General features: G+C 45.9%; 2 protein-coding genes across 3 annotated transcripts; both read left to right on the top strand.

The window, feature by feature from the left end:
• The first annotated feature begins 1,290 nt into the window (after positions 1 to 1,290).
• Positions 1,291 to 5,408, top strand: LOC100279789 (uncharacterized). Of its 2 annotated transcripts, none has more exons than XM_020543621.3 (2): positions 1,291 to 1,801; positions 1,924 to 5,408. In XM_020543621.3, the coding sequence occupies exon 2, from the start codon at positions 3,228 to 3,230 to the stop codon at positions 5,154 to 5,156; it is 1,929 nt and encodes a 642-aa protein (XP_020399210.1). In that variant the 5' UTR covers positions 1,291 to 1,801; positions 1,924 to 3,227; the 3' UTR covers positions 5,157 to 5,408. The 2 variants fall into 2 exon arrangements, with proteins under 2 accessions (XP_020399210.1, NP_001146219.1); NM_001152747.2 differs by having other exon boundaries at positions 1,670 to 1,801; positions 3,133 to 5,399.
• A 4,699-nt stretch (positions 5,409 to 10,107) lies between these two features.
• On the top strand, positions 10,108 to 13,401 carry LOC100192459 (Exostosin family protein). Its single transcript, NM_001137679.2, has 2 exons — positions 10,108 to 11,123; positions 12,497 to 13,401. Exons 1-2 carry the CDS (start codon positions 10,299 to 10,301, stop codon positions 13,058 to 13,060), a joined length of 1,389 nt encoding a protein of 462 aa, NP_001131151.2. The 5' UTR covers positions 10,108 to 10,298; the 3' UTR covers positions 13,061 to 13,401.
• The last annotated feature ends 11,702 nt before the right edge of the window (positions 13,402 to 25,103 follow it).

Here is a 25,103-nt window from a genome sequence, read left to right as displayed (position 1 = left end):
TAAAGTAAAACAAGTGATGTCTGGCAACGCCTATTTGCTACAAACATTACACGGCAAGGATTTGCCTAAGGCTTTGAATGGGCGTTTTCTCAAACAGTACCATCCTAGTATGTGGCAAGATGGCTAAGAGAACCGATGTAATCTCATCGAGTTATTTACTTTTGGTTTGCTCAGCTCCACCAAAAGGCAGGGGGGCATATGTTGAGCACCAAAATGAGGTGCGGACGGTCCGCGCCTGTGGGCCGGACGGTCCGCGCACGCGCAGAGTAGATTAGGGTTCCGAGTTTTGTGCTATGTTTGTTAGCTATATCCGCGGAATTAGCTCGGAATCCGGTCGTGTAAAGGGTCCAGCCCCCCTCCTCTATAAAAAGAGAGGCCTACGACCGATTTGTAATCAACAATCGAATCAATACAACTTCTATTCGCATTTTATCCTAGGAGTAGTTCTAGTCTTGTTTAGGTTTAGCCTCTCAATCCCCAAATTCTCCGCCTCTCCTCGACTCTACGTCGATTAGAGGAGTCTAGGTCGGTCTGCCCGAGCCTAGACAACCCCTAGGATCTCTCCTCCCCGACGGGGTCCCTCCCGGGAGCGAGATCCAGGCGCCGCCGACGATCTTCCGCCGCCCCTGCGCACGCGCGGACCGTCCGGCCCCAGGGCGCGGACCGTCCGGCCGTCAGGCAGGAAACCTTAGCCCCTGCGCCAGGTCGCGGACCGTCCGGCCCCAGGTCGCGGACCGTCCGCGCCTGACCAGAGAGCACCGCCGCCGGTTCTTCTTGAGTATTTGGCGCTCCGAAAAAGCGTCAACAACCACTTTATTATGTATTTATGAAAAATATAATTGTTGTCTTTCCAGCTAAATTTTATCGTTTTCGAATAATTGACGATCTAGATCCCGTATTCCCTTTTCGTCCAGTCAAAAAAAATATGAAAACAAAATTAATTTAGATGTTTTTTTATTGTTTTCGACGATTTTTGTCCCTGCGGCTTTCAAACCCGTGGCCTCACTAGTAGCACCCACTCCTCGGACCCCGCCACACCAGGAGAGGCGCCACTGACCGCCGATCGGACCCCACTTGTCACAGGCAGACGCCACCAGCCAAAGCGTTTTCACTCCGTGGCGCGGGTGGCGGTAAAAAAGCGCCATGACGCGGGTGATTACGGTACGGACCAGCAAGACTTTTTTTAACTACCGTGCCGCATCGCAGTGGCAGCTTGTGAGTGGAGGCGGGGATCATTAGTTTAAGAGGGGAGGTTATAAAGGCCGCGCTGTCGCTGTTGAGGGCCGAGCAGCAGACCACGACCAGCACGCCCACTTGCCTGCGATTACTTTGCGCCAGAGGGCAGAAGCCTTGGCCCTGCCATAGCTGTTCTTAGAGCATCTCCAACAATGCCTCAAACTAATGCCTCAAATCGAAATATAGAGCTCTACACAGGAAAAACCACTCCAACAGTGCCTTAATTCAACAATTTTTGTCAAAAAACTATAGGGCACTCTCTCAAGTGCCTCAAATATACTACACCGTAGTGGGCTGCCCTATAATCTAGATTTGGGGCTTTACTGTTGGAGTAGGGTGTTTTTTTGGTGCCCTAAATTCTATAAAATTTACTTATTTTTAAATTATAAGGCATTTTTATAGGTCACGTTGTTGGAGATGCTCTTATCCCCCCTTCCTCTTTTCTTTCTCCTCCCTCTTGCGGCTTCTCTCTGGACTCGCCCCTCCCTCCTCTCGTCTCCCAGGTCATGGCAAAGCTGGAGCACCCGTGAAAATAGCAAGTGGGAGATAAACAGGAAGAGCTAGGGTGAGTTCTTCCTACCTTCCTGGACCTTCTATGCTTCCCAGTTCTTGTGTGGCTGGTCCTTCTTTTCTTCGCCGATCTTCTTCTCTTGCTCCTTTCGGTGATATCTGTTTGTGCTGCTGCAGGGTGGCCGGATGATTATCTGATAGATTAAGTAGAGTAATAAATTTTCAGGAGATCTTTTCTCTCTCTAGATTTCTTTTCTTAGGATCCTGTACCTTCTTTGCAGTGGCCAATTCCCGTTTGAGTTCTTTTCTGATCCTCCCTTTCCCTTGCTGATGTCTTGTCCTTCTGCGTAATAGCTGCGGCTAAATCCATGGCGGTGTTCCGAGGTTGATGCCTTGGATGATGTAGCAGCTCCCATCCAAAAACCTGAGTTTCTTGCATCTCTTTTCTGTTATGTTTCTTCTAAGCTTCGTTTGGATCTCGATACTTCTAGTCAAAGACTGAGCTCGTTCTAGGAAGTGTGTAGCAGTCGGGTATGATTTGTTCCTGCATAATCTTTGGAGGTGCAAGTTTTTATCAGTTTTCTTTAGGATTGATATGCGTTTTCGTCCCTTGTTTTTTCCCCTATCACAGATGACCTTGATTCCCGTTGTCAAGCACATGGGCACATGTTCTTGTTACCAACTGTCCATTCGTGCTTGGTTGGGTAAAACAAATAGATCCACAAAAAAAATATTTCTTTTCGAAAAGCTTCCCTTACCTGCCTTTTGATCTTTTTTTAATCTTTCCTCCTTGTGATCAATCAGAGCTTACGTTCATACGTTTGCACATGCTTTCGTAAAAAAAGGGCAAAATATGCAACTTTACATGCTTGTTCCAATGAACCGGCATATGAGAAGTATTTGTAGTTATTTGGTGGAACTATTTATGTGCATATGTTTTCATGCTTGAATTCCTTGTTCCACAATTTCTCTTTCCATGTTGTGTAAAATGTTCCTTTATGCCGAAACAATAAGGACTATGCTTTATTTGTTCCCTCTGAATTGTAAAAGTATCAATCTCAGAAGAAGGATTGTGGGGGAAGGGTCCATGTATAGTTTGATCAGATCATGGCCCTGTTCTGTTTCACCAAACACATGCTAGGCTGCCTTTTTCTGCAACATGATTGTCTCCTATAGATGTGTAGAGCTATGATGCCAAGGCAAAAAGCCCTTGCAAACCGTGTAATCGCCAAATTAAGATGCCACAATAAGCTTCACTCGGTCATCTTAATTACTTTTTTTTTACTATAACACGCAATCGTGTTGCATATGTTTTTCTTTGCACTTAATTACTGACAGTAAAACACAGCAGCTGACGTGTTCATCTTCCTCGTTGCTTCCGCGCAGGTGAATACTAACTACAAGTAGCAGTAGAAGGAAGAGAGTCAGTCTGCCCGTGACTGCGAGTGAATTTGTTGGGTGTGGTGTTTGTTGAGATCACGATGATGGGAGGCGGGCTGTTGGTGGATCAGAGCGTGGTGTTCCCTGGCGTCCACAACTTCGTGGATCTCCTGCAGCAGAACGGCGACAAGAACCTGGGCTTCGGGTCTCTGATGCCGCAGACGTCCTCTGGCGACCAGTGCGTGATGGGGGAGGGCGATCTCGTGGACCCGCCTCCGGATAGCTTCCCGGACGCCGGGGAGGACGACAGCGACGATGACGTCGAGGACATCGAGGAGCTGGAGCGCCGCATGTGGCGCGACCGTATGAAGCTGAAGCGGCTCAGGGAACTGCAGCAGACCCGCGGCAAGGACTCGTTGGCTAGCGGTGCGGGACTGGCTGATGGCTCGTCCAAGCCAAGGCAGTCGCAGGAGCAGGCCCGGCGCAAGAAGATGTCGCGCGCGCAGGACGGCATCCTCAAGTACATGCTCAAGATGATGGAGGTGTGCCGCGCGCAGGGGTTTGTGTATGGGATCATTCCGGAGAAGGGCAAGCCAGTGAGTGGTGCCTCCGACAACCTCCGTGCGTGGTGGAAGGAGAAGGTCCGCTTCGACCGCAACGGACCGGCCGCCATTGCCAAGTACCAGGCCGACAACGCCGTCCCTGGCGCCGAGAACGAGCTCGCCTCGGGCGCTGCCAGCCCCCATTCCTTGCAGGAGCTGCAGGACACTACGCTGGGCTCACTGCTCTCAGCGCTTATGCAGCACTGCGAGCCCCCACAGCGGCGCTACCCGCTCGAGAAGGGCGTTCCTCCACCGTGGTGGCCTACCGGCGACGAGGAGTGGTGGCCGGAACTCGGCATTCCCAAGGACCAGGGCCCACCCCCGTACAAGAAGCCTCATGACCTTAAGAAGGCCTGGAAGGTGAGCGTGCTCACCGCTGTCATCAAGCACATGTCACCGGACATAGAGAAGATCCGTCGCCTGGTTCGCCAGTCCAAGTGCCTCCAGGACAAGATGACTGCCAAGGAGATCTCAACCTGGCTGGCGGTCGTCAAGCAGGAAGAGGAGCTGTACCAGAAGCTGAACCCGGGCGCACGCCCACCGGCGTCTACTGGTGGCATCGCAAGTGCCATATCCTTCAACACCAGCTCGAGCGAGTATGATGTGGACATCATCGATGAGTGCAAGGGGGACGAGGCCGGTAACCAGAGGACGGCAGTCACTGACCCAACCGCGTTCAACCTTGGTGCCGCTATCCTAAGCGACAAGTTCCTCGTGCCGACGCCGATGAAGGAGGAGACCGCCGACGTGGAGTTCATCCAGAAGAGGAACGCCCCCGCTGCAGCCGAGCCAGAGCTGATGCTAAACAACCGATTGTACACCTGCAACAACGTCCAGTGCCCGCGCAGTGACTACAGCTACGGATTCCTGGACCGGAATGCCCGCAACAGCCACCAGTACACCTGCAAGCACAAGGATCCAACCCCTCAGAGCACCGAGAACAAGCCGCCGTCAGCACCGCCACAGCCACAAGCCTTCCAGCCGGCCTTCAGCCAACCCAACCAGGCACTGAACAGTCTGGATTTCAGCCTGCCCATGGACGGGCAGAGGTCCATCGCCGAGCTGATGAACATGTACGACAACAACTTCGTGCCGAACAAGAACCCGAGCAGCGACAGCGTCGCCGTCATGGAGAGGCCAAACGCGATGCCCCAGCAGAGGATCCAGATGGACGAGGGTTTCTTCGTACAGGGCAACGGAGCCTTCGACGACGTCAACAACAGCATGATGCAGCAGCAGCAGCAGCAGGCGCCAGTGCAGCAGCAGCAGCAGTTCTTCATCCGCGACGACACGCCATTCGTGAGCCAGATGGGCGACATCGCCGCCAGCGCGCCGGAGTTCAGGTTCGGTCCTGGTTTCAACATGTCTAGCGGCGTCGACTACCCAGGCGCGGCACAGAGGAACGACGGGACCAATTGGTTCTACTGAAGAATAAATAAACCTGTAGGGCTGAGAAAAGAGAGGGAGAGAGAGAGAGAGAGAGAAAAGCGTCGTTATAAGCTTTGGGTCTCTCCATGGTGCTCCTGCTCCATGGTTCTCCTAAGTTGTCGAGTGTCGAGTCTATAGGGTCTTGGTCGTATAGGTTTCTGCAGTAGCTGCAAGGCGGCTGGAACTTGGAAACTGGTTTATACTTGTACTCCCTACCGGAATTTGGCTCTTTGCTGAGTGCCATATTCTTTACCGAGTGTTTTATTTCGGGCACTCGGCAAAGATCTCTTTGTCGAGTGTCACACAAAAAAGACCTCTTTGCCGAGTGTCACACAAAAAACCCTCGGTAAAAGAAAACACTCGGCGAAGAAGCTCTTTGCCGAGTGTTTTATTTTTGACATTCGGCAAAGAGTTTCTTTGCCGAGTGTCTTTTTTTGACACTCGGCAAAGGGCTCTTTGCCGAGTGTCACAAATACAACACTCGGCAAAGAGCTCTTTGCCGAGTGTTTTTTCTCCAACACTAGGCAAAGACAATTTAAAAATCACATTTTAAAGTATTAAATTAATTCAAATGAAAAAGTTTTCAACTACAAATTTGTATAACTCATCATGATGTACAATTTATATATTGAACATTTATTCATATGACAAAATAAAAATAAATTTGTTCATAAAACCTATATCTCTCTCGTAGTTTATGTAACTACGAGAGAGACGTATAGAATTTGTGCATATTGTTAGAACCATCATCTGAGATAAACAAATTACCAAACAACCAAAATAAACTTTGTAGATCTTGAGAAGTTATAGAAGTTTATAGTTGACAACTTTTTCATTTGAAGTCATATTGTCAACGAAAACTATGTCTGAATTTTAAAAATTTAAAATTTGAATTTTGAAAACGACTTCGAAAGGAAAAACCACCAACATGAAAGTTGTAGGTATTGAAGAGTTATGAAACTTTGTAGTTAACAATGTTTTAGTTTGAAATCATCTTGTTATGCAAAACTATGTTTGAATTTTGAAATTTGAATAGTACATGAGGAATGAAAACGTAGTATAAACATAATTGGTGTAGTAGTGTAGTGGTATAGGAGGGTATGCGCGAGAGAGAGGTTGCGAGTTCGAATCTCACCATTTACAAAACATATAAGTTTGATTCAAAATAATAGTAAAAAATGATAGGGCAACAGATAAGGTAATAAGGTAGGGTTGGATAGTTGTTCCTAGAATTTAAAAAATGTTTTACTGTTTTTTTCTTAATTTTTTCGATTCTTAATTTGCCGAGTGTTTTTCTTTGCCGAGTGCTTTTTGACACTCGGCAAAGTCTTTGCCGAGTGTCCGAAAAAAAGCACTCGGCAAAGAACCCTTTGCCGATAAAATCTTTGTCGAGTGTTATTTGCCGAGTGTTACACTCGGCAAAGCCTTTGCCGAGTGTAAAATAGTCACTCGGCAAAGAACGCGATTCCGGTAGTGACTACGTCCGTCCAGCCATAAAAATCCTCTATTATGGACTTAATGCTATATCCCTAGTTTTAATTAATTTGTTAGCTTCAACGCTGTTCATATATATATACACGGGCTAGCTGTCAAAAATGCTTCTGCTTGTTTCTGCAAGTGATGCTGCTGTGCCACCTGTTGTTTCGGACGGGCGTTCACATGTTTGGTCCATGCATTTTCTTTTTCCCCTCTGTGGGTGTCAAGTCGTGAGAAGAAATTCCAACCTAACATGTTTGAAACTTCTCTGGCCCCGTATGTATCTGTCGCGCCTTGAAATCCTGTCTAAGACGGCAAACATGGACATGTTACTTTTGTCATACTGGGTGTATGTGTGTTCCGCCTGAATTCCACTGAGCATGACGTTGACACCACCGATCCTCTGCTGCTTCAGTTGGCGTTCTGTCAAAGAGAGATTAGCACCAGTGGCTTCCACATGAAGATGCTTTTATGTGCATCATCCGTGCTTTTTCCCCCCAAATAAAGCCTGGTCAACGCGAAGTGGCAGCAGCACTAAGGAAAGTTAGGCCGTCGAAGCCGTTCCAAGTACTGTATTTTGATGGTGAAGAAACTGGATGGTCCTTTGTTTGATCGCAAGAGCCCTCCCGTCCCGTCCCTTATTGCTTGCTTGGTGTTGGTGGCACCTGTCATCATCCGTGAGACCACGACCCTATCTTATCCTGAGCCCTCCTCACATGCTCGCTGCCGTGGGGCGGGAACTCCCGTACTGGAGGATCATTCATGGAGATGGAGGATGTGGGGATCAGGATGGGGACGGCTCGCTGGCTGGACAGCAATTGCGGGTTTCTGTTTCCGTGGCGGCAGATCCAAGCGTTTGGGCCCGCTGCCAGATTTTCTGCAGATGTTACTGCACTCTATTCAGTTCAGAGAGTTTTCTTTTTTTCTTTTCTTTTTATTGCATGAGTGAAGAGTTGAGTCTGATCTAAGCTAAGGGTGGGCCAGATGACGAGTAATGAGGCCACCAAATCTGGGCCCTGCTCAAAATTTGCACCACAAATTAATTGTTAAACCAAACAGGTGGCTGCCAATGGTACAAATTGCCCCTTCGATACCGCTAGGGACCCAAGCGGCTAACTGTACTACTCCTACTTTGTTAACCTAGAATAATGGCCCATAGTGCTCAAACTCTACACATCCTGTAACTTCCTTTAAAGTGTTATAGTATTAGTTTTAGTCCATTATTGCTGAGTTTATCAACGATGATGGCGATAGGTGGAGATCAAGCGGAGGAATAAACCAGCGCAGCGCTGCTCTTCAACGAGATAATTGGATTTCTGCCACTCACAATGTTGTCTTCTTGTTATAATTATCACTGTGTCTATGAATTGTGGGTCCAGCTGGGTCTATGAAATGTGGGCCTGATGACAATTTTACAAACATGTTTCTTGCTGATGGCAAATATCAGAATCTCTCGCTCTTCAACTAACCAATATTCTGATGCAAGAGCAAGACAAGCTAGCCTCTTAAAAACACATGCTTAATTAGGCGCATGGTTCTTTATTGCAGCGTGACTTCCTTTTTTTCTTCTTCCAGGCTTTATGAACGCAAGAGCAGGTCTCCATGTCCTAGTAGCTAGATTAAAATAGACGAGGAAGCAACCCCCGCCGGCCTCATTGCTTTGTTTGGACCCAACTCTCAACTGGCACTATAACAAACTGGCCAAATGGGGAATCAGAAGCACTAGAGAACCAGTTCATCCAAAACGTGTGTGTGTGTGCGCGCTTGGAATGCCATATCGGTCGATGACGATGGACTGCCGGAGGGAGAATGGTCTCCGCTTCGGTCACGAACACGCGCGCATAGCAAAGTGCAGCATGAACTGAACCCAGCCATCAGCCATGCCCGCCCGACGTGCGTGATGGCACGGCGGGCCTGCCACTCTGGCGGATGGACTGGTGAAATGAAAGCGAGCCCGCCACTGGCGGCCACACCGTTTCCCCGGCTAGGTGCAGCGTACGGTGGCGAGATCACAGCATCTGGGGCTGTTGAGCTGGGCCGGGCCGGCGTACAGTGACGACCACGGGGACAGGAGCGAGAGGATGGGACGTGGCTATCAGATGCTGACAGTAGAATTTCTTGTATTACGTACAAAAAAACAGTAGAAAATTTCTTAGTTTGCTACCATGTCTGCATCTGTTAGTTTGCTACTGGATGCATTCCCATGGGGGAGTGTGGGGACGAACAAGTGGGATGGCGCGTCGGCAGTGGGCCTAGATCCTGCTCCATGGTTCGCGGGGAACTCTCAAACGTATGAAGCACCACTGCACCAGTCGCGCGTCATCCTTTACCTTCCCTCGCTGTTCGCTGCTACTACAGACTTCTGACCGTCGGCAATGGGCCTAGATCCTGCTCTATAGGATGTTACAGGGGCGATCACGCACACGCGAGGCCGACGCGATCGTGTGTTCACTGTGACTGACGGACCCATCGACCTGGCTTACCTGGCAGGGGAAAATTCCGCGGCGATGTGGGCGTGACGAGTTTGGGGTTCGCCAGATGCATGGCCACCAAGTCGCCGACCCTGCTACAAAGCCTGCGTGCTTGTTTCGAAGGCATGTACCAGGTAGTACTGGTAGTGGTGCACGTTTTCAGTGTCGCATTGCAGGGAAGGCCGGAAGTGACCAGGCATCGCCGTGCAAAGCCGACACTTTCCTGCGCCACATCTGCGACTTGCAGCTCAACGACACGTGCTCACAACTGGTGACTGATGATGTGTCACGTGCCTCTTCTCACAAGGAAACGGACGAACACGAACCTGCGCCGAACCTGCGTGCGCAAGTGGGGAGTTGGGTTCGACCCCGCGGCCCGCCTAACGGTGTTGGGCTCTTTCGCCCAATTGGGCTAGTACGTACGTAACCGGGGCAGCATTGGGCCTGCACACTACTTGTTCCTACAGCTAATCAAATGTTCCGATACACCTCACACACCAACAGATGGCAAAAGGAGCAAAGCTACATTGGCACTAGGGTACAAATGTATCTCCCTTAAAAAATGCTACAACAGTGGTTTTATCTAAATTTCCACTATGTGCACTCTCGTGCGGCATATGTAATATGTATATGCACCAATACCAATGATATCTTGGTTATTTTGGTTTTTGGAAAGCATCAAGGGTCTGCTTAGACTGTCTTTCTTTATAGAAATCATCATCACAACGTGTTGGGTTATTTTAGATTTTGCGTAATTACATTATATTCAAGAACGTCTCTTGTTCAGTTCAAAGATGCAAAGTTACCATCAAGACGAAATTTGATCTAGTTATCCTGAGCCCATAAAACAGTTTTGTAAATATAAGAGACAACCACATGAATAACTAGATTATAGATGTATAAAGAGTCGTCACGAAAAGGCCACCACTTTTTTTTCAATTAACTCACAGAGACAGATTAATAGACTCGATATTCAATGGGTTGACAGCTGCAGTCTCCAGAATCCAGATCCGACCGCCTCGATCGGGACGCGAGCGTCACCACAGTCCACAGTGTCACAGCGATCAACCGGACGCCGCGGGTGACCAACCCACCCGCGCTTAGCCGCTTACCCCCGTCAGATCCCCAGATCCCCCTCCCAGCTAGCCATGGCCGCGCCCCGCTCTGGTCGCCGCCCGCACTGCCACTGCTAGCCATGGCCGCCGCCGCCGCCTGCCGGAGCCCGCTGGTCTGGCTCTTCGCGCTCGTCACCGCACTCTTCTTCTTCTCCTGGTACCTCCTCCTCGACTCCGCCGCGGGTCCAGCCGCCGCCCGCCGCCCCAACCAGTGGCTCCGCCTCGGCGGCGGCGGGCGGCGCTCCGGTCCCGGTAGGAAATGCGACCCCGCGGAGGCGCTGCTGCGAGTGTTCATGTACGACCTGCCCCCCGAGTTCCACTTCGGACTGCTCGACTGGAAGCCCCCCGGCTTCGGCGGCGGCGTGTGGCCCGACATCAGGGACGGCGTGCCTGACTACCCGGGGGGCCTCAACCTGCAGCACAGCATCGAGTATTGGCTCACCCTCGACCTCCTGGCCTCCGAGCAGGGCGCGCCCACGCCCTGCGCAGTGGCGCGGGTGCGCCACGCGGCGGACGCCGACGTCGTCTTCGTGCCCTTCTTCGCCTCGCTCAGCTTCAACCGCCACTCCCGGGTGGTACCGCCCGCGCGGGACAGCGAGGACCGCGCGCTGCAGCGGAGGCTCCTCGAGTTCCTCGCCGCGCGGCCCGAGTGGCGGAGGACTGGCGGGCGGGACCACGTCGTGCTCGCGCATCACCCCAACGGGATGCTCGACGCGCGCTACAGGTTCTGGCCCTGCGTCTTCGTGCTCTGCGACTTCGGGAGGTACCCGCCCAGCGTCGCCAACCTCGACAAGGACGTCATCGCGCCCTACCGGCACCTCGTCGCCAACTTCGCTAATGACACCGCCGGATACGACGACCGGCCGACATTGCTCTACTTCCAAGGCGCCATCTACAGGAAGGACGTGAGTACCTTGCTAATTACTCATCTTGTCTAAAGTGAATCTTTGTTAGATTAGTCGCATCTAGTTTAATAATAATAATGTCAGCATGCCTTTTTTTGCTTAAAAAATTGTGTTCCATGTGTTCTTCCTAAAAAGAATTGAGGATGTTTGTCATGCCCATGTGGCACGTGACACTCCTTTTCATTCCGTAAACCCTACACCCGGCTGTCTCCAGCAACGTCCTCTATATCCATCCTCTATATCCGTACTTTACAGTCTCCTCTAAAAGATTCTATCCTATATATCTCATTCCTCTCCAACAACGTCCTCTAAATCACGTCCTCTATACTCAAATATGTATATTAGAGACATTTTTATTTTTATTTTTTGTACATACGTATTTGTCATACTCTCAAATGTATTGTACATATTTTAGTTTTGCTAAACCGATAATTTAAAGTATTCAAATGGATAGAGGACCATTTAGAGAAACTCTATATATAGAGAATCCAGCAGCGTCCTCTAAATTTAGAGGATCGTTTAGAGGACGCTGCTGGAGGGCGTAGTCCTCTATATTTAGGGTACAGAACCCTTTAGGGTGTATTGCTGGAGCTAGCCTAAACATTGCTCTTTCCCTCCGTGTGCCACTTACCTGAATTTACAATAGTTCTGGCCACTAAAGATGCACTGTTGGCATTCGATGTATGCTTCTGTACGAATTGGAGCGTTTCACCTTGTCTATCAGTAATTAGGGTATCTTTGGTACAACTTAGCTTCACTAGTGAATCATTTTTTTTTCTTTGGCTCCAAAAGCAGGTTTATCGGTAGAGCTGAACCTGTTTTCATAAACGTTTGGTAAAACAGCTTCTCAGGAAAGATAACAGAGATAAAGCTAGGAGAAGTTAGTATTTTCAGATTTACATTGGTTCTTGTACTGTGAGAGGAGCTGAAAACAGCTTTTAGGGAGAAGTTTTGAAAGAACCTGTTTGGTAGGAGGAGCTGAAAACAGCCTTTTGAAGCTGGAATAGAATCCTTACAAACAGACCATTGGTCCAGCTCATATGTAGGCAATCATTTCTCCCAGTCCTATATGACCACCATCAGCGTACTTCACTCTGTCTTTTCACAACAAGTTCATTCAATATACTTAGGTAAGTAGTTATACAATCTGATAAGTGTTATATGTATCTGTAAACAAGTTCAGTATGCTTTAGTTTTATACAATTGACAGTCAAACATGGATTAGCTATCAAGACGTGGGTTATATATTGATTGGTCAAAGGGATTAGGCTCTGTAGATGAACTTTGGAGAATGCAGTATATATATATATATATATATATATATATATATATATATGCTATTCTACTCACATTTTCACCTCACATTGTTGTAGGGTGGTTTCATCCGGCAAGAACTGTATTACCTTCTGAAAGACGAGAAAGATGTGCATTTCTCATTTGGAAGCGTAGCCGGTAATGGGATCGAGCAAGCAACACAAGGGATGCGGTCATCCAAGTTCTGCCTCAACATTGCAGGTGACACTCCATCCTCCAACCGCCTCTTTGACTCCATAGTCAGTCACTGTGTTCCCGTCACGATCAGCGATGAGATTGAGCTCCCGTTTGAGGATGTCCTCGACTACTCGAAGTTCAGTGTCATAGTACGTGGCGCAGACGCAGTCAAGAAGGGGTTTCTAATGAACCTGATCAAAGGGATCAGCCGAGAAGAGTGGACACGCATGTGGAACAGGCTAAAGGAAGTGGAAAAGCACTTTGAGTACCAATACCCATCTCAGACCGATGATGCCGTGCAGATGATATGGAAGGCCATTGCTCGGAAGGTGCCGTCTATCCGGCTGAAGATTAACAGACTGCAAAGATTTTCTCTGTTTGAGACTAACAGGACAGATGAGACTCTACCCCCATCTTCTTCTTGGCTACAGAATCAGGCTCCTTGATTTTGGACTAGCAAGCTCAGGCTTTCGCCATGTTTTCAATCTCGTAGAATCAAGAGTTGATACTGAAGACCAAATCTTAATCGCTTGACTGGGGGCAGATGTTAGTATGTTACAGCTGCAGACATTAGCGGATAGTAAAGTTGAAACACTTTAGCATAGCAGAATTACATATCCAGTGGCACATCATTTTCTTCATTTTTTTTTCTTTTGCTTGCGATTCATCCAAAGTGTCCTCGGCTGCAGACTAAGGACAATGAATTTTGTATGTGAAGCTGTATATTCTAGGCGGCAATATAGTTACTGATCAGTTACAGTTGCTGAGCACTTCCGATTCATGTCCACTAAGTCTAAAGTCACGTAGGGAAGGGAGGTTCTGCAGCTGGAGAAAAGGGTGAATATCACACTGTGGGTGGTAGGTTATTAGCTGGAGGGTTGAGATAGGTGTGTGGCATCCGGATAGTCATATGCCACTGAAAGCTTGGCAAAACTGTGAACGGGGCGGGCTCACCAGATTGGGAAAGCTAGATAATAGCCTCTCTTCCTACACTTGTTTTACGGTTTCACATACCGGTTGTATGTTCAATTGTTTCCTCCACTTGGTTTATGGTTTTTACATACTGGTTTGTTCATCGAAATCTCCATTACTACTTAAGGTGCCCACTGGTTACCTTTAATGATACGTAGTCCCTGCCAATTTTTAATCTGGCCAAAGAAGAAATGGCTTGCAAATTTTCAACCTGGCCGAAGAAGAAAGTGCTATCCACCGAGGGGAAGCGGAGGAAGTGCATGGCGTATCCGTCTTACCCTCGATGGAGTGCAATGGCTATAGAAAGAAAGGAAGAGTCCGGTTGCTTCTCTTGGTCTTGGAGACGATACTTCTTGTTCGACGTATAAGTAGGTATAACTGAACATTCATAGAACAACCTTGCCAAATTGTATGACTATGAGCAAACGGAAGTGTGGCCAAGTTGAATCTGGTATCTTGGTCAGCCATCAGGCCCTAAAACTGTGCTTTGTTAGTACTGATTTATTTGAGGCTGCCTGATGGAAGGTAAACACGTCATACTTTACTAGAAACGCGATGCTAATCTGGTATTTTTTCCACAAATGTTTTAAGGATTTTCAATGTATGGAACTTTTGTTCAAATTTGTGATACCAAACAGGACTTCAATACGCCTATCGCCTCCTGGAGCAGCGCCCTGCATTTTGTAGCTATTTGTTTTTCCGGAACGGAATGGTAGACCGTAGAATTGCTTGCAGGAAGCACAGCACCCATGAAGATGGAACCAAGTTTTCCTTGCAATCGCATATATATTATATATATGGGGGAGTAGCCATCTGCTTCCCAGAAACAAGCAATGCTCAACATTACAGTAACATGAACAATTTACTGTTGTGATGAGTTACCAACTTACCATGTCTGTCCTAGCACTTAAAATGCCGACAAAAAATGGTTTAGAATCCAAAACTGAACTCGTCTAATCAAAATGCGCATCTCTCACGGTGGATTCACAGTTTATTGTATGGAAGGACAAAAAGAGGTTGTATCAGAGGAAATGTACAGACGGTCCAGTTCAGACACGGACACCATATTGGCATATTCAGATATTTTGTTGATCCTTTCCTGCAAGGCGCATCTCTGGTTCTTCAAATCGGAGGCCATGGAAGCCACCTGATGGATAAAAAGAAACAGTAGTTCAATCAGCACTTTTTTTTATTATAAGGTATTGATCAGTTGACGCAGGAGCAAAGACATTCTATGACAAATCATGTACTCGCCTCTGCTCGCAGCTCGAGAGACTGCTGGTTGGAATAGATATTTTGTACTCCATCATACTTTGCTCAGAATCATCAAGTAAATCCTGGCAAGAGTTTGGTACATGATCATGCAGTTATGGTCTCATTGGACTGACAGAAGTTCCATTTATCTCATGCAAATCATTCTAATGAACCTTACATGATTGAAGAAAGTCTCAACATGAATATAACCACATTTATAATACGTATACTTTCTCAGTCTTCAAACGGCCAAAGGTACTGCGGTATAAAAATCTCCGAGGCCCTGATGATACAATTCATCACTAAATCATCATCAAAATTTGAGATGCAACAAAACAAGTACTCACACCATTGAAAAATTAATGCTACTTTTTTTTGTAATTACTAGAGGGGCTATTTACAGGAAACACTATACATGCTAGGCATAAAGCGTTACAAAAGTTAGCTCTTGATAAGGCATACATCATTGCCCCAATCCTCGTCTTATTCCGGCTGACAGCTCTAGACCAAAGCCATGAATTGAGCATGTGGAAACCCACCCCGTAGTGAAGAAAGCTCCCGGTCACAGGAAATCCAATGTTTCTGAAAAAAGAAGAAACTGTTTTAGACCAAACTAGCGCTCAAAGCATGGGATAAGCAATCCTTCGAAAAAGCTGGAGACAGAGTGAAGATATGCACTCAGGCAGTAAAAGAAAATCGAACAAAAGTTAATTCCTGATAAGTGCACTGTCTATTAGTAATTGTTGTTCTTAAGTATGTTCTAGCTGGTACTTTTGTCAAATGCTCATGGTTGTGATGTGTTTCATGTGCTATCTCTACTTAATTTCACGAAACTTCTGTCCAAATGAAGTTAAACTCTCAAGTCACCATTTTCCAAGGTTTGAACCATCCAACTTAGTTTGAGATGACTGATGAGCAAATAAGAGTATGCCAGTTGCCAGATACACTTGTTTGGTCTTGGACCCATCTCACTTTTTGAATAATTATGTTCAGATTGTATGTAAGAACTCAACTGGATGATAAGTGCATACAAAACAACCCAAGTACTTGAGTATATCTACAATTCAAAGGGACAACCAACCAAGGAAGTCCATACAGCATGAGCACTATAGACATTTAAATCTGTTAGTGTATATGTATAGTTTCTTTGTCTAGTACATTTTCTTTGTAATCTAGGGTTCTATATGTAAAGTGACCACATGTACTTTTGCCCCATATGGAATATAGTACTTGTGATTTTCCATCCCTTCTAACATGGTACAAAGCTAACTAGCTAGGGTTAGGGTTTACCGCCAGCCGTCAGTTGGGGGTCTTACTCTTCCGAAGGTCCTAAAAAATATGACTAACCATATGTTTTCAGAATGACATAGATTATTACAGGGAGTTTCATCTTCAGGATGGAAGTCTTTCCCCCATGATGAAGGCGTACGAGACGAAGATATGATTTAAGGATGATAAGAATAAACGCCGAAGCTATTGCCAGAGTGACAACTTCGACTCATAACGGTGATGAAGACTGATGATGATGTTGACCAGAAAGTTTCCTAATTCAATGTATTTCTTCTTCTTTTTTGCCTTTCTATCTCCTCCTCAAAAGACAACATAAGAAGGTTTAACCTTCATCTTGATGTAATAAATATGTGGTTACACCATCGAGTGTAACAAAAAAGGATGAAAAAGCTCCAAAGTCATTCCTAAGGGAATGCAGAGCTAAAATACCACCTAAGTGAAAGGTGAAAAAGCTCCAAAGTCGTTCCTAAGGGGATGCCGGGGTTAGCGTTAGAACTTAAATCAAGTCCGGGAGAGAGGGGGAAAACAAATCAAATGGAAATCAAGCGAATGAACACGGTGATTTGTTTTACCGAGGTTCGGTTCTAAAGAACCTAGTCCCCATTGAGGTGGTCACAAAGACCGTGTCTCTTTCAACCCTTTCCCTCTCTCAAACGGTCACCTAGACCGAGTGAGCTTTCTCCTTAATCAAACGGGTCACTTAGACCCCGCAAGGACCACCACACACTTAGGTGTCTCTTGCTTTGATTACAAGTCACTTTGGAACAAGAATGAGGAAGAGAGAAAGTGATCCAAGCAACAAGAGCGCAAATGAACACGAACACACACTCTCTCAAGTCACTAGGTGTTTGGAATGAATTTGGGACTTGTAAAGGCTTTGATCTTTTGATTTGTGTCTAGGAGTGAATGCACTAGCTCTTATATTGATTGAAAACTTCAGAAGACTTGGATGCTTGGAGTTGTGGTGGTTGGGGGGTATTTATAGCCCTCAACCACCAAGTAGCCGTTGGGGAAGTCTGCTGGCGATGGGGTCCGGTGCGCCACCGGACAGGTCCTGTTCACTGTCCGGTGCGCCGCCACGTCACCCAACCGTTAGGGTTCTGAAAGCTCTCTTGTGGGTTTTGGTGTTTAGATGACAACCCAATTAAAGGACTAACAAGTGTGCTAAGTGTTGAACAGGTGCTTAATGCAAAGCTAACAGGGTTTAACACAAGTGAACAAGTGTGATGGTCCAAAGACTGGATTATAGATAGATAATAGACATCACAAGTAAGATGAACATTGCTTAAGTGAGACTCGATGTGCGTAACTCAGAGACAACCGATCCAACCCAGGATGGAGGAAAGAAGAGCTTCGAGGTACCGAGTGCACGAGAGAAGGTCAAGGAGACCAGGAACCCAAAGCCAGGGGTGAAGAAGAAGACTTGCAAAGTCTTGATCGAGTTAAGAAGAGTTATGGTGCATCAAGGATCACTACATAAGGACATGACTTACAACCAATGAGGTAACATCTATAGTTATGTGGTGTAAGTGAAAGTCGCCTAGAGGGGGGTGAATAGGGCGAATCTGAAATTTATAAACTTAAGCACAACTACAAGCCGGGTTAGCGTTAGAAATACAAACGAGTCCGAGAGAGAGGGTGCAAAACAAATCGCGGGCAAATAAAGAGTGAGACACGATGATTTGTTTTACCGAGGTTCGGTTCTTGCAAACCTACTCCCCGTTGAGGTGGTCACGAAGACCGGGTCTCTTTCAACCCTTTCCCTGTCTCAAACGGTCACCTAGACCGAGTGAGCTTCTCTTCTCAATCAAACGGAACACGAAGTTCCCGCAAGGACCACCACACAATTAGGGTCTCTTGCCTTGGTTACAATTGAGTATGATCACAAGAAGAATGAGAAAGAAAAGAAGCGATCCAAGCGCAAGAGCTCAAATGAACACAAACGTTGCTCTCTCTAGTCACTATTTGATCTGGAGCGATTTCAGACTTGGGAGAGGATTTGATCTCTTTGGAGTGTCTAGAATTGAATGCTATAACTCCTGTAATGTGTTGAAGGTTGGAATCTTGGATACATTGAATGTGGGGTGGTTGGGGTATTTATAGCCCCAACCACCAAAAATGGCCGTTGGAAGGCTGCAGTCGCATGGCGCACCGGACAGTCCAGTGCGCCAGCCACGTCAGCCAGCCGTTGAGGTTCGACCGTTGGAGCTCTGACTTGTGGGGCCTCTGGGTTGTCTAGTGGTGCACCGGACAAGTCCTGTAGACTATCCGGTGCGCCAACTGTGCGTGCTCTAACTCTGGCGCGCACTGTAGCGCATTGAATGCGGTTGCAGACGACCGTTGCGCGCGAAGTAGCCGTTGCTCCGCTGGCACACCGGACAGTCAAGTGTGCACCGTACAGTCCGGTGAATTATAGCGGAGTGCCCTCTGATTTTCCCGAAGGTAGCGGGTTGAGCTTCGAGTGCCCTGGTGCACTGGACACTGTCCGGTGGCACACCGGACAGTCCGGTGCGCCAGACCAGGGTGCCTTTTGGGATGTCTTTTGCTCTCTTTGTTTGAACCTTTTCTTGGTCCTTTTATTGGCTTATTGTGAACCTTTGGCACCTGTAAAACTTATAGACTAGAGCAAACTAGTTAGTCCAATTATTTGTGTTGGGCAATTCAACCACAAAAATAAATTAGGAAATAGGTGTAACCCTAATTCCCTTTCAATCTCCCCCTTTTTGGTGATTGATGCCAACACAAACCAAAGCAAGTATAGAAATGCATAATTGAACTAGTTTGCATAATTGTAAGTGCAAAGGTTACTTAGAATTGAGCCAATATAAATTCTCATATGGTATGCATGGATTGTTTCTTTATCTTCTTAACATTTTGGACCACGCTTGCACCACATATTTTGTTTTTGCAAATTCTTTTGTAAATTCTTTTCAAAGTTCTTTTGCAAATAGTCAAAGGTAAATGAATAAGATTTTGAGAAGCATTTTCAAGATTTGAAATTTTCTCCCCCTGTTTCAAATGCTTTTTCTTTGACTAAACAAAACTCCCCCTCAATAATATCCTCCTCTTAGTGTTCAAGAGGGTTTTAATATACCAATTTTGAAAATACTACTTTCTCCCCCTTTTGAACACAATAAGATACCAATTTGGAAATCGTTATTTAAAATTAGGTGGTGGTGCGGTCCTTTTGCTTTGGGCTAATACTTTCTCCCCCTTTGGCATGAATCGCCAAAAACGGATACTTGAGTGAAATATAAGCCCTTTTACACTACTTTCTCCCCCATTGTTAAATAACATATGAGTGAAGATTATACCAAAGAAGAAAAGTTGCTCGGAGCGACGGCGAAGGATGAGTTATGGAGTGGAGTGGAAGCCTTTGTCTTCGCCGAAGACTCCAATTCCCTTTCAATACACTTATGACTTGGTTTGAAATCCACTTGAAAACACATTAGTCATAGTATATAAAAGAGATATGATCAAAGGTATATTCATGAGCTATGTGTGCAAAACATCAAAAGAAATTCCTAGAATCAAGAATATTTAGCTCATGCCTAAGTTTGTTAAAAGTTTGTTCTTTAGTGTTGATATATGCAATCTCGATATCTCCCTTTTGTTGGTGATCCCTTAGAAAATGATACCGAATGGCTATGTGTTTAGTGCGGCTATGCTCAACGGGATTATCCGCCATGCGGATTGCACTCTCATTATCACATAGAAGAGGAACTTTGGTTAATTTGTAACCATAGTCCCTAAGGTTTTGCCTCATCCAAAGCAATTGCGCGCAACAATGGCCTGCGGCAATATACTCGGCTTCGGCGGTAGAAAGAGCTACTGAATTTTGCTTCTTTGAAGCCCAAGACACCAAGGATCTCCCCAAGAACTGGCAAGTCCCCGATGTGCTCTTTCTATTAATTTTACACCCCACCCAATCGGCATTCGAATAACCAATTAAATCAAATGTGGATCCCCGAGGGTACCAAAGCCCAAACTTAGGAGTATAAACTAAATATCTCAAGATTCGTTTTACGGCCGTAAGGTGAGCTTCCTTAGGGTCGGCTTGGAATCTTGCACACATGCATACGGAAAGCATAATATCCGGTCGAGATGCACATAAATAGAGTAAAGATCCTATCATCGACCGGTATACCTTTTGATCTACGGATTTACCTCCCGTGTCGAGGTCGAGATGCCCATTTGTTCCCATGGGTGTCTTGATGGGTTTGGCATCCTTCATCCCAAACTTGTTTAGAATGTCTTGAATATACTTCGTTTGGCTAATGAAGGTGCCCTCTTGGAGTTGCTTCACTTGAAATCCCAAGAAGTACTTCAACTCCCCCATCATCGACATCTCGAATTTTTGTGTCATGATCCTACTAAATTCTTCACATGTAGATTCGTTAGTAGACCCAAATATAATATCATCAACATAAATTTGGCATACAAACAAATCATTGTCAAGAGTTTTAGTGAATAGAGTAGGATTCGCCTTTTCGAATTTGAATCCATTAGTGACAAGAAAATCTCTTAGGCATTCATACCATGCTCTTGGGGCTTGCTTGAGCCCATAAAGCGCCTTAGAGAGTTTATATACACGGTTAGGGTACTCACTATCTTCAAAACCGGGAGGTTGCTCAACATAGACCTCTTCCTTGATTGGTCCGTTGAGGAAGGCACTTTTCACGTCCATTTGATAAAGCTTGAAGCCATGGTAAGTAGCATAGGCAAGTAAAATGCGAATTGATTCTAGCCTAGCTACGGGTGCATAGGTTTCACCGAAATCCAAACCTTCGACTTTTGAATATCCTTTGGCCACAAGTCGAGCTTTGTTCCTTGTCACCACACCATGCTCATCTTGCTTGTTGCGGAAGACCCACTTGGTTCCTACAACATTTTGGTTAGGACGTGGAACTAAATGCCATACCTTATTCCTAGTGAAGTTGTTGAGCTCCTCTTGCATCGCCACCACCCAATCCGAATCTTGTAGTGCTTCCTCTACCCTGTGTGGCTCAATAGAGGAAACAAAAGAGTAATGCTCACAAAAATGTCCAACACGAGATCTAGTGGTTACCCCCTTATGAATATCGCCGAGGATGGTGTCGAGGGGTGATCTCGTTGGATTGCTTGGTGGACTCTTGGGTGTGGCGGTCTTGGAACTTGTTCATCTTCCTCATCTTGATCATGGGCATCTCCCCCTTGATCATTGCTCTCATCTTGAGGCGGCTCAACTTCTTGATCTTCTCCTTCATCGTTTTGAGCCTTATCCTCCTCTTGAGTTGGTGGAGATGCTTGTGTGGAGGAAGACGGTTGATCTTGTTCATTTGGTGGCTCTTCGGATTCCTTAGGACACACATCCCCAATGGACATGTTCCTTAGTGCGACGCATGGAGCCTCTTCATCACCTATCTCATCAAGATCAACTTGCTCTACTTGAGAGCCGTTAGTCTCATCAAACACAATGTCACAAGAAACTTCAACTTGTCCAGAGGACTTGTTAAAGACTCTATATGCCCTTGTGTTTGAATCATACCCTAGTAAAAGGCCTTCTACAGCCTTAGGAGCAAATTTAGATTTTCTACCTCTTTTAACAAGAATAAAGCATTTGCTACCAAAGACTCTAAAATATGAAATATTTGGCTTTTTACCGGTGAGGAGTTCGTAAGATGTCTTCTTGAGGATTCGGTGTAGATATAACCGGTTGATGGCGTAGCAGGCGGTGTTGACTGCCTCGGCTCAAAACCGATCCGAAGTCTTGTACTCATCAAGCATGGTTCTTGCCATGTCCAATAGAGTTCTATTCTTCCTCTCCACTACACCATTTTGTTGTGGTGTGTAGGGAGAAGAGAACTCATGCTTGATGCCCTCCTCCTCAAGGAAGCCTTCAATTTGTGAGTTCTTGAACTCCGTTCCGTTGTCGCTTCTTATTTTCTTGATCCTTAAGCCGAACTCGTTTTGAGCCCGTCTCAAGAATCCCTTTAAGGTCTCTTGGGTATGAGATTTTTCCTGCAAAAAGAACACCCAAGTGAAGTGGGAATAATCATCCACAATAACTAGACAGTACTTACTCTCGCCGATGCTTATGTAAGCAATCGGGCCGAATAGATCCATGTGTAGGAGCTCGAGTGGCCTGTCAGTCGTCATGATGTTCTTATGTGGATGATGAACACCAACTTGCTTCCCTGCTTGACATGCGCTACAAATCCTGTCTTTCTCAAGATGAACATCTGTTAGTCCCAAAATGTGTTCTCCCTTTAAAAGCTTGTGAAGATTCTTCATACCAACATGTGCTAGTCGGCGATGCCAGAGCCAACCCATGTTAGTCTTAGCAATTAAGCAAGTATCGAGTTCAGCTCTATCAAAATCTACTAAGTATAGCTGACCCTCTAACACTCCCTTAAATGCTATTGAATCATCACTTCTTCTAAAGACAGTAACACCTACATCTGTAAAAAGACAGTTGTAGCCCATTTTACATAATTGCGAAACTGAAAGCAAGTTGTAATCTAAGGAATCTACAAGAAAAACATTGGAAATGGAATGGTCAGGTGATATAGCAATTTTACCCAATCCTTTGACCAAACCTTGATTTCCATCCCCGAATGTGATCGCTCTTTGGGGATCTTGGTTTTTCTCATAAGAGGAGAACATCTTCTTCTCCCCGGTCATGTGGTTTGTGCACCCGCATTAAATGATCCAACTTGAGCCCCCGGATGCATAAACCTACAAAACAAGTTTAGTTCTTGATTTTAGGTACCCAAATGGTTTTGGGTCCTTTGGCATTAGATACAAGAACTTTGGGTACCCAAACACAAGTCTTGGAGCCCTTGTGTTTGCCCCCAACATACTTGGCAACTACCTTGTCGGATTTTTTAGTTAAAACATAGGATGCATCAAAAGTTTTAAATGAAATTTTAGAATCATTTGATGCAATTGGAGTTTTCTTCTTAGGCAATTTAGCATGGGTTGATTGCCTAGAACTAGATGTCTCACCCTTATACATAAAAGCATGATTAGGGCCAGAGTGAGACTTCCTAGAATGAATTCTCCTAATTTTGCTCTCGGGGTAACCGGCAGGGTACAAAATGTAACCCTCGTTATCCTGAGGCATGGGAGTCTTGCCCTTAACAAAGTTGGACAATCTTTTAGGAGGGCATTAAGTTTGACATTGTCCCCCTTTTGGAAGCCAATGCCATCCTTGATGCCAGGGCGTCTCCCACTATAGAGCATGCTTCTAGCAAATTTAAAATTTTCATTTTCTAAGTCATTCTCATTAATCTTAGTATTAAGTTGAGCTATGTGATCATTTTGTTTCTTAATTAAAGCTAAGTGGTCATGGATAGCATCAACATTAATGTCTCTACATCTAGTGCAAATGGAAACATGCTCAACGGTAGATGTAGAGGGTTTGCAAGACTTTAGTTCAACAATCTTAGCATGTAAAATGTCATTCTCACTTCTAAGATTGGAAATTGTAACATTGCAAACATCTAAATCTTTAGCCTTAGCAATTAATTTTTCGTTTTCAATCTTAAGGCTAGCAAGGAAAACATTTAATTCTTCAATCTTAGCAAGTAATTTAACATTATCATCTCTAAGATTGGGAATTGAAGCATCACAAATATTTGAATCAACCTTAGCAGTTAAACTAGCATTCTCATTTCTAAGGTTCACAATAGTATCATGGCAAGTGCTTAGCTCACTAGATAGTTTTTCACATTTTTCTACTTCTAGAGCGTAAGCATTTTTAACCTTAACATGCTTCTTATTTTCCTTAATTAGGAAGTCCTCTTGGGTGTCCAAGAGTTCGTCCTTCTCATGAATAGCACTAATTAATTCATTTAATTTTTCTTTTTGTTGCATGCTTAGGTTGGCAAAAAGGGTGCGTAAGTTATCCTCCTCATCACTAGCATTATCCTCATCACTAGAGGTTTCATATTTAGTGGAGGATCTTGATTTTACCTTCTTCCTTTTGTCGTCCTTTGCCATGAGGCACTTGTGCCGACGTTGGGGAAGAGGAGGCCTTTGGTGACGGCAATGTTGGCGGCGTCCTCGTCGGAGGAGCTCTCGTCGGAGTCCCATTCGTGGCATACATGGGCATCACCGCCCTTCTTCTTGTGGTACCTCTTCTTTTCTCTGCTCTTTCCCTTCTTGTCGTCGCCCCTGTCACTATCACTAGATAATGGACATTTAGCAATGAAATGACCGGGCTTACCACACTTGTAGCAAACTTTCTTGGAGCGGGGTTGTAATCCTTCCCCCATCCTTTGCTTGAAGATTTGGTGGAAGCTCTTGATGATGAGTGCCATCTCCTCATTGTCGAGCTTAGAGGCATCGATGGGTTGTCTACTTGATGTAGACTCCTCTTTCTTCTCCTCTGTCGCCTTGAATGCGACCGGTTGTGCTTCGGGCTTGGAGGGGCTATCAAGCTCGATGATTTTCTTTGAGCCTTTGATCATCAATTCAAAGCTCACAAAGTTTCCTATTACTTCCTCGGGAGACATTAGTGTATATCTAGGATTACCTCAAATTAATTGAACTTGCGTAGGATTAAGAAAAATGAGGGATCTTAGAATAACCTTGACCATCTCATGGTCATCCCATTTGGTGCTCCCGAGGTTGCGCACTTGGTTCACCAAGGTCTTCAAGCGGTTGTACATGGCTTGAGGGTCCTCGCCTTGGTTGAGTCGGAACCGACCGAGCTCCCCCTCGATCGTCTCCCGCTTGGTGATTTTGGTCACCTCATCTCCTTCGTGCGCGGTCTTGAGTACGTCCCAAATCTCCTTTGCGCTCTTTAATCCTTGCACCTTGTTATACTCCTCTCGACTTAGAGAGGCGAGGAGTATAGTGGTGGCTTGGGAGTTGAAGTGTCGGATTTGGGCCACCTCGTCCTCATCGTAATCGTCATCCCCTACGGATGGTACCTGTACACCAAACTCAACAACATCCCATATGCTTTTGTGGAGTGAGGTTAGGTGA

This window comes from Zea mays, chromosome 9 (genome assembly GCF_902167145.1).
Source record: "Zea mays cultivar B73 chromosome 9, Zm-B73-REFERENCE-NAM-5.0, whole genome shotgun sequence".
NCBI lineage: Eukaryota > Viridiplantae > Streptophyta > Magnoliopsida > Poales > Poaceae > Zea > Zea mays.
This window is presented reverse-complemented; position numbering and strand designations above follow the sequence as displayed.